Below are 12,961 nucleotides of genomic sequence, written 5' to 3' on the forward strand. Positions count from 1 at the left end.
AATTCGATACTGTTGTTGATTCGGCTGTCAGTCATTTCTTAAAATTGTGACCTGATTACCAGCTTTGACTTAAAACACAAACATAGAACAGCAGAGTCGCCTGTGGTTGGTTGGAGATGAATTTGACCACATGCATAAAATTAGCAAGATATAAATATTGTGGGCCCCACTCAGTCTCAGCATTTCCATTTCATTGGCTAATTATTAAGGATAACAAGGGCACTGAAAAAATAAAATTTTCACTTTAAGAAAAAATAAACTTTTTTTATAATATAGAAATGATATGGATAATAAATCTCACGTAATTATATGTATATACGCCGATTATGCCTAATATTTTCTCCCTTTCGTTAGCCGAAATCTAAAATTTCATTCTTGTGCGTTAAGTCCATCTCATCGTCCCAATATCTCTACCTCTCCCAATTCCAAAAGCTTCTCAAATGCTACCCATAAACCCTACCTATCTCTTCTTCCCCTCAAATCCCTCTCCTCTCCTCCCTCTACCCTCCACAGCCACCAACTCTCGCCGCTGCTATGCAGCCGGCGACTTTGGAGTAGGACCCACATTCCCCAGGTGGTTCCACTTCACATCCGCTGCTGTCGATGCTGGCAGTATTCGAATTGGCCAGGACTCTGACGGAGCTACTTCTGCGCCGGTAGACGGCTCCTCCACCTCACCTCAGAGGGTGGGAGTTGGAGGTAGTGGCAGCAGCGGTAGTATTAGGGCGAATGCAAGAGAAAAGAAGTGGTCGAGAAACCGGGAGAGCTATTTGGCTGATAATGAAGACGCTCTTCCTCTCCCGATGACTTTCCCTGATTCTAAACCTGTCCCTCCTGAGGAGATTGACAAACGGCTACGATGCGATCCCGAAGTTCAGGTAAAATTTCTATTTTGATTAATTGCTGTTGCCCTTGATAAATGTAGACTTGGGAAATAAGATCTTCAACTACAAGATGAAACGATTAAATTGGCTCGGAATTGGACTGGTTCAACCTGGAACAGAAGCTAGTTCAGGAAGTGGTATTATATGCTTCATTGAAACAATTCAAGAATTAGCATTGGTTGTTCTAACTCTGGCTTGGCATATTGGTTGAGTATATGAGGCTTCTTATTATTTACAACAATGTGCTATGATGGTCTTATTAATGTTGTTCTGAATCTAATTTCTGGAAATGCAGGATTGTAAGGAAGTGGTTTATGAGTGGACAGGAAAGTGCAGAAGCTGCCAAGGTTCAGGATTTGTTAGCTATTATAATAAAAGAGGGAAAGAGACTATTTGCAAGTGTGTACCTTGCCTTGGCATTGGTATATTTCTTTTTCCTTCAAATTTTGAATTTCAGTATATAAATAAGAAGAAATGCAAGAGCTAATGGGATTTGCATTGCCCTTGATCGGATTATATTATATCATTTGGTTGGCAAAACATGCAAGGTTGTACGTGTCTATCATCACATATATGTTTTCGCAACACTATGCATTGCGGCTCTCATTGTTTGTTTCTTGAGATTATATATATATATATACTGATGCAGAGTGCAAGCTTGTGCATTTCTTATAGTTTTTTCAGGAGTATAAGTAAACTACGCACCTCATATGATAGCTATGGATCCATTATGGTGAAGTTAGATTTATTGGAAGATGGTGGTCTGTCCTTGATACCCTGTAGATTCTCATGGCATTGGATTAAACTAAGTTTGAAACAGCTCAAGTAAAGGCACATAATAGATACATCTAATTGCCAAGCATATGGGAGTTGGCTAAAAGCCATCAGTGCTCAGGTTGATATGAAGTTTCTGATTCAATAGAAAGGAATTTGCTAATCCTTGTGGTATTGAGTTGAGTTCAGTCTGAAACAACTTGATTCAAAGCCACATGACTGACAAACCTAAATTGCCAAGCATATGGAAGTTCATTAAAAATTTGAGGTTGATTTGAAGTTCTGCTTTTAATAGAATTTGCTGAATAATTTTTTTTTTCAATGTGTCTCTGGAAATGGACTTCTAATACTCTTTCTGCATTTCAATCCAAGGATACTTTGAATCTGATTCTTCCCTTCGCACGCAACTTCTTAAAGACCATTTTCAACCCTTCTTTATGGTCAATTATTATCTCTATTCATTGTGATGAATCCTGGCATTAATCTGTTGAATGGTATAAAGTGTATAAATAATAGCCCTGGCTGCTCTTCTAATATTCTCTGGTTCAGCAAACAATCCATCCAGATTGAGGAATGCAGAAGTTCTACACATTCACAATAAGTTTGGCTATGAATATGATAGCATAACTCAAGAAACATAGTTAAAGTTCCAACAATATTAAATTCAATAAAAGTGAAAAGTTTTCTGGAGGTACTCTTTTCTCGTAATGACGAGCTGCATAAATTTTGTGGAGACCTTCATTCCCCTGGAGTTATTTCTATCAAGGCACATTGCAGTTGCTTTGCCATTGCATTTCATAGAAATCATCATTGTGGATGTTTATTTACACTTTCAATATGGAGTGCTGGCTAAGCTTTACTCATTGGAATGAAACTATTCTGTGGAGGCGTGTAGGATGAAAAGAGAAGAAGAAAAGAAAAGAAAAATCTCTTTAGTATCTGTTTGTTGTTTTTGGATGTGCACGTGGTTTGTGAAGTTTAGGGATGAGAAATGTTTGACAATTAGTTTTGCATGCTCTCCTTAAGTGATTAAGAAGCTGAAGAAGAATAAGAATATTTTGCAATGCAAAAAGAGATTACAAAGAATGTTTCAAAAGTAGATTTAGGGAATATTAAGGTATAAACAAGCTTCGCAGATTCCCCAAGACTATCCTTTTTTTTTTCCCCTGGTGCAGAGTTACACTAGTGATTATATCCCTTTTGGCATGTACTTTTCCTCCAGTTATTATTACATTACTTCGCAACTTTTTTTGGGAGAATTATATTAATTTCCATCATGAGCATCTGTTTGTTTTTCAAGCAATAGACTCCGAGTTTTTATTTCCCTCTTGCTCATTGTGGTTTCAAAGTACAGTTGGGGTTGATATTTTTATTTCTGTTCTTGCAGGATATGTGCAGAAAATAACAGCTCGCAAGGACATTGGTGTAATGGAGGACTTGGATAATGGAAAGCCTCCCTGAGCCAAGGGAGTTTTTCCATTTCAGGGAGTATACCTAACAATAACTTTTATGAGTAGTATTTTTTGCTTCTTCCTTGTGAATTGACCCTTTACATTTATAGAGAATAAAAGTGGCATCCTCAAAAGCAGAATTTCCCTTTACATTTATAGAGAATAAAAGTGGCATCCTCAAAAGCAGAATTTGGACTAGTGACTCAGAATTTATTCTTTGCTTGTATTCCTCTTATCTTCTGGAACCACAGCTTTGTTCTTCCTTATCCTTATGTATGCATTCAGAATCTTTTGTTCAACGGCTAGCAAGTTGCTTAAGGAATAAAAGTTAACTTTCTTTATCAGACCTTAAATATAGAATAAACTTTTGAGTTATTAAGCAGGATATCAAGTTAGAAGTCATCTATCTGCTGTTCTATTGTTGAAGGTTCAGTAACATTTTGTATCTTTAAGCTTCTAACTGCTGTGAGAAAAAAAAAGACTCCATCACAGAAATGCCGAATGTTAGCTTTCTAGAGTTCCAGTACAAGCTTTCAAGAAATAAGCTTCTGCGAAGGCCATCCCGATTGTTCTCTTCCTGGGACAGACAAGGCTCTGGTGCTCTACCCTCTTTCCAGCCAAATTTGAGCGAGTTGAGGCGGGTTTTCAATAAATTTGATTCAAACAAAGATGGCAAAATTTCTCAGCAGGAGTACAAGGCCATACTAAGAGCTCTGGGACAGGAAAAAATGATAGGAGAAGTGCCAAAGTTTTTCCAGGTGGTTGATTTGGATGGAGATGGATTTATCGACTTCAAAGAGTTTGTTGAAGCGCAGAAGAAAGGAGGAAGCATTAATATGACAGACATTCAGAGTGCTTTTCAAGCATTCGACATAAATGGAGACGGTAAGATAACTGCTGAGGAAGTTATGGAAGTCTTGAGGAGGCTTGGTGAACGATGCAGCTTAGTGGATTGCCAGAAAATGGTCAGGGCAGTTGATGCTGATGGTGATGGTATGGTTGATATGGATGAGTTTACAACCATGATGACACAAACTTTGATTAATCATGATTAAGTGAGTCTACGTTTATATGAAGGCTTATTTTATTTGTAATCCTGAGTGACATGTTTAAGAATTCTGCATTTGATGCATGTGTATACAGGAGGGAATCTACTAACCATGTGTGTTTATAAATCATAATAACATTTTTCCTTTTATTCTTTTTCTTTTCTCCGTTTCTTCTTCTTGTTTTCCTTTTTAAGGCTAACACATAATCCTTCGTAATATATCACTTGCATATGTATATTAAAGTAAAAGTGAATTAAGAATTTGTTTAAAGCACTTCAAAAATTAATTGAAAATATACAGTAATTCTAAGGGCACTGGATATTTTTCTTCCTCCCTTTCTCCTTTTATTGAAATGTAAATCCAACTAGTCGAGATCAATCATTATCTTTCACTCTATCCCTTATCTCGGACGTCTTCGAGAATAAACCAAGGGAGGAAAGAAAATAGAAGGAATTATCCAACCAGTCAAGCTCGGTCATATATAAATATATATACTGTCCCATTTCTCTTGCACATCTATGAGAAGAAATAAAGCAAGGAAAAAAAAAAAGCAAACAAACAGAGAGAACTTCTATTGAAACCCAAATTCAATCAGCCGATATTAGTCATATTCTGCATTGCTTTGTGGTTAGGTATATAGCAATTCAGAGTTGCTCGTTGGACGTCATTGATATGGTATGGAAGCTTCTCTGGGCGCTCTGGAGAACTCGAGATGACGTGCTTTAGAATAACAATCATTCCCAACTAGTTCAGCTTGTAATTGAGTCCTCTTTCTTGACTCAATGGAAGCAGCACAATGTGTAGACCATTGTCTGGGACTCTGGTGGTATGGAGGGTGATGGGCATGTGGTTTGGAAAAGCCCTCCAGTAGACATTTTGAAATGTAAGTCAGATGCTGCTTTGTTTCATTACCGCCATCAACTTGGTGCAGGGTCGGTGCTTGGGACTGTAAGGGACAGATGAATGTCATCAATGATACATAAACTTTGGGGTGAGTAATAACATGCTACATAATTTTAATTTTTTAATTTAAAACCTCACAAACAATCGTGAAAGTAACTTAACACTTCATATTACCTACAGTCGGTTTAAATGTAATTTGCTGACCTGGCCAATCAAGGTGGGATATTTACTTTTCTTTTTCCTTTTCTCTTTTCTTCAATGTGAATTCTCCCCTCTCTCGCTCTCATCTCTGTTTTCTCTTTCTTACATGCATAGCGGCTTTTTCATCCTCATGTAAATTCTCTCTTCTCTCAAGATCTTTTTCACTGCGCTTCTTGAATCCCATATCACCATCTGACGTGGTCTTGAATAAAAGAGAAAAAAAAAAAAAAAAATTAAAACACTTGTTTCCTTGCAGAAAACTCTGAAGAAAAAGAAAGGACCCACATCAATGTGTTTTCCATCTAGACTCCAGCAAGTTTTAGCTTCGATTCTCTTGATTTTTCATTCCTTTGTCAACATCTAAAAATTTTAAGGTTTACATATATATATATATATATATATATATGGAGAATTTGTACTTTTAGTCTAATTGTCTAAGTGAGAGAGAGTGTTTCATCTCGAAATATTTTTTTAATAAGTGATAGATGGATGGTTGGGCTCTTGAATAGAGAGAAAAGATTGGGGGTAGATTACCATAATATATTGAAAGAGAACAAGAATTTCACAGATGATGATCTAAAGAAGTCATATGGGAAATTGGCAATGACCTGGCATCCAGACGAGAATCGCACCAACAGAACAAAGTAGATTTTTGAGGCCTATGAGGCATTTTTTCTTCTTAACCAATTTAATTTTCTCCTCTCCCAGGTAATCAATTCTTTCTTTTTCCCCCCTTTTCTTCCATGAAGATATCTAGAAAGAAATGAGAGGGCAAAAGTGCTCTGGGCTGGGTAATAATGTGGGGTTTAAAGTTATTTTTTCTGTTATTTGGGAGGTTTTCCATATTGTTAACAACTTCAAAGTTCATACACCATGAGTGAAATTTATCTTGAGAGACAACTTATTCATGTTTGTCAGACTATTATTTTTGGTCAATTCAATCCTAAGATTGTTGAGGCTTTATCCTTGTGCAAGGCTTTCAACTGGACTAAGAGCCATGTGCACCAATGCATTATTTTTGAAATAGATTCTTTGGTTTTGGTTCAGGCTCTAAAGGAACCAAGTTTTAGAGGTTTCTTGTTTTGGTGCCGTTGTTCAAAATTCTTTATCTCGATTAAAAGAGTATTTGCAGTGCTCTGTTGTCTTTGTGAAAAGATCATCGACTATTTCCTCCCATCTGGTAGCAAGGACAACTAATTCTTATCTCGTCTTTAAGAGTGGGGTTTTGTCCCTTCTATTTTATTTTATTTTATTTCTGATTTCATGATTCTTTTGGTACTTAATGAAAGTTTATTTTTTCCTAAAAAAGAAAATTCTCACTTCTAAGAAAACCATCTCTTTCTTATCTCTAAAATAGCCACCAATTAATTAATTTAAATTATTTTTAGGCCTTCTAATTTAATTAAATTAATAAAATTAAAAGTTTTAACTAAAATTAACATAAAAGTTTGATTTTTTTTTGCCATTCAATAATTGTTTTTTAAATTTTAAATATTGTTTTATTTTAAAAGATTATTCAAATGAGTCCAATTTGACAGAATTAACTAGTGCCGAGAAATAAAAGTGTCTCAATTATTTTAAAGAAATTACTCTTTTTTTCGTTGCTATTGTTTTTGATCCTAGGGTTAAATTAAATAGGTTATATGATATGTTGATTAAATATAATACATGCGTAAGATTAGTGGTAGATGTTGTAAAAATTTTTGGGCAAAATATTTATAACATTTATCATAATTATTTAGCAACACGTTCTATGATTAGTACACAATCCATATCATCACCAAGGGTAAGTAGCATATCAACGCTTAGGAGGCTTAGAAATCATGTGGTGTAAGCATTAGTCAGTTTTAACTAAAGAACCAAATTGAACAGATTTAATTTATTTTTTGGTCTGATCAATTCGGTTTTCATAATCATTTTTAAAAAATTTCATTTTTGGGTTTGGCTTGGTTAGGTTAATTTAGTAAAAACTAGAACTAACTAAACCGAACCGATGTTCACAGTATGCTATGTCATTTTTAAGTTTCCATGTATATGATGCCTTCATTTTTGTGAATCCCTCAACTTTTATGCATCTCTCATGTCTCTTGCTATGTCTCCCATCATCCAAGCTCTTGTTCTCCTCCATTAATGGATTGTGTGAGCATCCACTGACTCCTTTGCATCAACGAATTGTGTAATAACCTGTTGTCCTCGTCTATGGAAAACCTTATCAACCATTGCTTTTGGACAGAGGTGGGTTTTGTAGATTTGTAGAACTTGTTATCCTCCTCCATTAACGATTTAAGAATGATTTTTAAAATTTAAGTGTTTTGTAGATTTGTATGTTTGAGTCCTATAATTGTTAGGTTTTGCATTTGTGGATTGTTAGAATTTACTTATTATTTATTGATTTTGAGTTGTGATGATTTGGTTTTTGAGTAATTTTCCTTTTCATTGCGTGATTATGTGTTGTGTGTTGATGAATTGATGATTAGGGAAGTTTCTATAAGGAATTCTCAGAGTTTAGCTCTGCAATGGTGAGACTGGAGAGAGTGCATTAGAACTAATCTATTGAATCAAATAGATTTTTTTGATTCAGTTTGATTTAGTTTTACTATTAGTTTAGTTTGGTTTATAAAAATATACTATTTGGTTATTTAGTTTTTATGGTTCAGTTTAGTTTGAAAACCGAATTGAATAATTACACGCCCTACATGTTGCTGCAAAGACACAAAAAACCGTGAGGTATGTCTGGTCTCTTTAAATTATATTTATATTTATTAACTTCTGTAAAATTTGAAAACTATGATATTTTCTTTTGATCCTTAAATAGTGGAAAAACATGAGACTAATTTTCCAATGTTTGCAAGATTTGCAAAAGAAATGCTAGTTACTCTTCTATCAACAGTGGCAGTAGAGCAAATATTTAGTGCTAGGGGAAATATTAGATGAGACTCGCTCTGAACTGAACCCCGAATCATTTGAAGTACAAACTTGCATTTACAATTGGACTGAAGCTATAAGTCTCCAACAAGAAAATATTGTGAAGCACAAATGACAATTTAACAAGTCAAGACAAATCAAATACAAATGAAGATTAAGGCATGAGGAAATTAATTACAAAATTAAAAAGGTACGCGAATTATTATAGTTTTGGTTCCTTTAAGCCCCAAGAGAATGCATAGGCAACTTAATTATTCAATAATTAAGTTCAAGCCCAATTTTCCTTATATATATATATATATATATATAGCAAATTCAATATCTATATCAAAATCGAAAGTATAAAATATTGATATTGAATTTGCCTTCAAATGGAATATTAATCAACTAGGATTGAAATAGTGTGGAACTAAACCTTTAAGGTTCAACCCCAATTTAGCTTAAAAGGTGAATCAAAACTTACACCTAGATTTACTAGAGGCATAAAGAGGGAAGGGCTATGTGAACTTAAATAAAAGAGTGACAGTTTGTGTAATACTCATTACTTGCGCTAATTAGAATTGGTACCATGAGACAAAACATTCCCTAGAGTCCTAATTGATGGAAAGATCTAAAGAAGTGCAGTGTCAAGAGAAAATAATTAAAAAGGGAGGTTTAACTATAAAATGCCTACCCAGAAACCTTAGGCCACTGAAGGTTACAGCTTCAGTTACCAAAGTTCCCTAGAGCTGGGTATAAAACTTAAAGATCTAGAGGCTTTCAATAGCCTTTCCTCCCTCTTCATGACCCTTCTCCCCTCTTTCTTTGGTTTCTTACTCTTTACAGCCCAAAACTCCCTACCTTAGCTCCCAAATGAAGGAGAATCACTCCAAGCCTTTAAAAATGATAGATACACCCTTGTCTCTCCCTTCTCAAGAGACTTGAAGAAGGAATGAGAAACTCCTCTCCGTAGAAGCTCTAGCTAAGTGAGGTAAGCCTCATTGTCCTTCCTCTTAGTTTATTTAATGTTTTAAAATTAATATTTTGTAAATCTCTAGTTTACAATTTTAAGTTTGTTTTAGGGTTTAGTTTAACATAGAGATTTAGGTTGTTTAATAAGGATTTTATTTGTTTAAAGTATGAAGCGATAAAGTAGACTTAAAACAATAACATTAAGACTTAAGGTGGAGATTTAAGAGTGTAAAACCTAAGTTTTTGGACTGTGGACGAATTCTGAAAATTTCAAGATTCAACAATCAAAACATAAATGTTCGACAGTTGAATAATGTAAACAATTAAGTAAACAGTGCATGGCACCTTTAACATATCTATCCTTCTATGGTTGAAAGTAGTTTTGCCAGTAAAATTGTAATTTTTACAATTTTGTTTAAACCTTAATTATATACCCTTTCAAACCCTTCCTGTAGACATGAAAAATTAGGATATTAAGGAAGTAAAGTCAAGAAGTCAAAGAATTGTCTAGCAGTACATGAGGTAGTGGATTTCAACAACTAAAGGTGAGTAGGTAGTGCAGTCCAACAACTAAAGATGAGTAGAACCTACTTTAAGTGTTTTTAAATAATTTTCTTTAAATAAATGTTTAAATCATTTTATGCATGATCATGCATCATGACAAGTTATTTTGAGCTATATATGCATATCATATATGTTAGAACTTTATTGCATAAATCATGAACATGCTATAATATTATTTGTGATGTGTTTATAGTTCACGGACAACCCACTAGTTTCCAATAGGAAAGAAAATGAATGAAAAGACATGCATGCAAATGAGCTCATTTTGTAAGTGATGTAAGGATGCTAGGTAAGGCAATTTTATATCTCTAGCATCATTAAAATGATATGAATAATAAAGAGGAATTTTTGAGGAGCTCTCACAGAGGGTCAGGCACATTGGATATGATACATGATATGTTATTGGATGGAGGAACCACTTGTGACATGAACTATCTTGTTTGATTTGTTTGTGCTATGAAAACCCATGTGTATGTTACATTAGCATGTGCTTGGTTTACTTTATTTAAAAATGTACTTTCTTTCCTAAGTAGACTTTTACTCATTGAGTAACCAGCTCATTCCCTTTCTTTTGTCTCCCTTTTCAGTAGCTAGAGTTAAAGATGGAGTTAGCATAATCAGATTATGAGTTTTTGAAGTTGTTAACTCAATAAAACTTAAAAAGATATATGTAAATTTTATGGAACTTCTTTGGTGACATGTAATTTTGTAAATGATTTGTTGTGCTTGCAATCTCATATTTTATGATGTTAAATAAGTTATTTTCCTTGATTTATATCATTTAAAATATTTTATGACTTAAATGGGCCCCATGAAGATTTAAGAATGCATGTATAGGCTTGCTACAAGTTCTAGTTGCTTACTTGTTCTCTAGTGTTGATAAGGGTCTTGGATTTGGGTCATCATAGTTTGATCCAAAGGAAGAGAGAAGGGCTATATAACTTGAATGAATGGCAGAGTGATGAAAAAATTTGAGATTTTGTATAGATATAGTGGTGTATTATTAAAATAATGTAAAACAAATAAAAAAAATTAACCAATATAATATGAAGTTGAAGCAATTTACTAAAATAATGTGGTGTGTTAGGAAAAACCAATGTAACTAATCATCTACCCACACATTGCGTAATAATAATTTATATTTTTTATTGAACTTAAATTAAGTTAACTTCAGCTGATTAAATTATTTATTTTCCTTTATATTGATAAAAAATCCCACTTTGATAGGCATTTTCTTTAGCATTTTCTCTCTGCAACGATGGGACAACTTGCTTATGAAAATGCCAATTAAAGTGACGTTCTCTTAAGCATTTTTTGGACTTATATGACACATAAGAGGCAACAATTTTATTGCACAAGAAAATACCAAAGTGGTGGTTTCTTGCGATGTCATGCAAATTAATATTTAAAATTAATGTTATGTTTAAGTAAATTTAATATAAATATTTGTTATGATATAAATGTTAGAAAGAAAAATAAAATATGACAATAATATTTTTGATAATTTTCATTAATATACATTGTAAATAATTTTTGTTGTAATTATTGAAAGGTTAAAAATAGATGTACAAAATTCTAAGTTGTGTTAAAAAAAAAATAAAACAAAAAATTATTTGGTTTTGAAAATAGGAGGGAGATTTGTCATAAAAGTGCCTACCTATATTTGTTTTTTATGCTTTAAAATCCTATTTCTTAGTAATGTTTTATGTATTGATGATGCCTCGATGAAAAAGGCCCATTTCAAGTTGTTATGTAAGGTATATTAATGGAATGTAATCAAAGTAGAATAAAATTTAATATATAATATTATTTTATTAAGTATTCTTTGAATTTAAAATTATCAATATTAAATTAATGATAGTGGTTGCAGTGATTGGTGTTTGAGTGGTGGTGGTAGTGGTAGGATAGTGGTGATAAGGTGGGGGAGGTTGTAGTGGTATTGTTGACCATAAATTAAATAATTCAAATTATGTAATCATTATTACGTTTATTTTTATATGTAGTGATTATTATGTTACTTGAAGTGTAATTGACTACATTATGTAATTTTTATTTCATTAGATTAACTTTTTTGTATTACTAAATAAAAGTAATTAAATAGGTAATATAATTATGATTACATTACACCTTTAATTATGCTGTATCAAACATAATCTCATTTCATTTTAGTGTTCACCGTTAGGGGTGAGCATTATTCGATTCAAACTAAAAAATCGAACCGAACTGACTCAATTTAGAAATTCAGTTTGTTTAGATTGAAAATTTGATTCACTTTAGTTCAGTTAAGTTCGGTTTTAAGGTGAAAATTTTCAGAAAACTAAATTGAACTAATTAAATAAAAAGGTGTGTTTTTAAAGCATCACTAAGTCACCTTTGCTCTGGTGGTTAAGAGCATTACAAACCAGACAGGTGTAGTGTTCAATACTTACCACCATCATTTTATTTTCTTACAGCTTTTAAATAAAATCCTACCCATTCATTGTGGATGATCTCAACCGTTGAAGTAAAAGTATATATTTAACTTTAAAAACACAAATCCTAGCCTCCTCTCCTACACTCAATTCTCTCTCTCTCTTCTTCTTCTTTTTTTTCTTTTCCCTTCAAGAAAGGAATTGCCCTTGCAAAGTGAAAATCGAGAATACAATTATTTTTTTAAACCCAATTTTTGTGCTTCACTTTTGCAAAGTTTTTTCTTTTCCTCTCGATTCCTGTCTTTCCATCTCCATCTGTTTCTTTTCTTTTCCAGATTATAATTATTTTTTTTAACAAAGTTAAAACTATGTTGTGGATCTGTTGATGAAATTGGAGACTTGGCTTGGTGTCTTCGACTTTATCAGTGAATATCAAGCCGCTGGAGAGATCCACTATCATCTTGTTGTTTGATTTTCACTTCATGTCAATTGCAATAACATGCAGTGGATGATGTTCAGTGAAATGGATTTAGGTTATAGCCTTTCTCAATGAAGATAATTTGTAAATCAGTGATTTAGTATTTGTTTCCAATTTTAATTTGTTTATAAAATGATATTTATTTCTAATTACTAATGAAATTTGTTTAATTTGCTAAATTTTTGCTTTGTATTTTGTTAAATTTTCTATATCGAGAGTTGATTTGAGAATTGAATTGGTTGCTATATTTTGTTGAATCTTTCTCTATGAATTGAAGATTGGGAATGGAGAAAATGAGGGTGAATCTGTAACACCCTTCTCTCACCTACAGTGTAGCCGAGTAAGGCGTGCTACATTCGGTACCGAAGCA

At 33.2% G+C, this 12,961-nt stretch overlaps 2 protein-coding genes across 2 annotated transcripts; both read left to right on the plus strand.

The window, feature by feature from the left end:
* Positions 1 to 318: 318 nt before the first annotated feature.
* Positions 319 to 4,316, plus strand: LOC110667089 (protein disulfide-isomerase SCO2). The gene is made up of 3 exons (XM_021827821.2): positions 319 to 878; positions 1,180 to 1,306; positions 3,046 to 4,316. Exons 1-3 carry the CDS (start codon positions 441 to 443, stop codon positions 3,117 to 3,119), a joined length of 639 nt encoding a protein of 212 aa, XP_021683513.2. The 5' UTR covers positions 319 to 440; the 3' UTR covers positions 3,120 to 4,316.
* Positions 3,604 to 4,316, plus strand: LOC110667090 (calmodulin-like protein 30). The gene has a single exon (XM_021827822.2). The coding sequence runs from the start codon at positions 3,604 to 3,606 to the stop codon at positions 4,162 to 4,164; it is 561 nt and encodes a 186-aa protein (XP_021683514.2). The 3' UTR covers positions 4,165 to 4,316.
* Positions 4,317 to 12,961: the final 8,645 nt, after the last annotated feature.

The sequence above is a fragment of the Hevea brasiliensis genome, chromosome 8 (assembly GCF_030052815.1).
Source record: "Hevea brasiliensis isolate MT/VB/25A 57/8 chromosome 8, ASM3005281v1, whole genome shotgun sequence".
In the NCBI taxonomy this organism is placed as follows: Eukaryota; Viridiplantae; Streptophyta; class Magnoliopsida; order Malpighiales; family Euphorbiaceae; genus Hevea; species Hevea brasiliensis.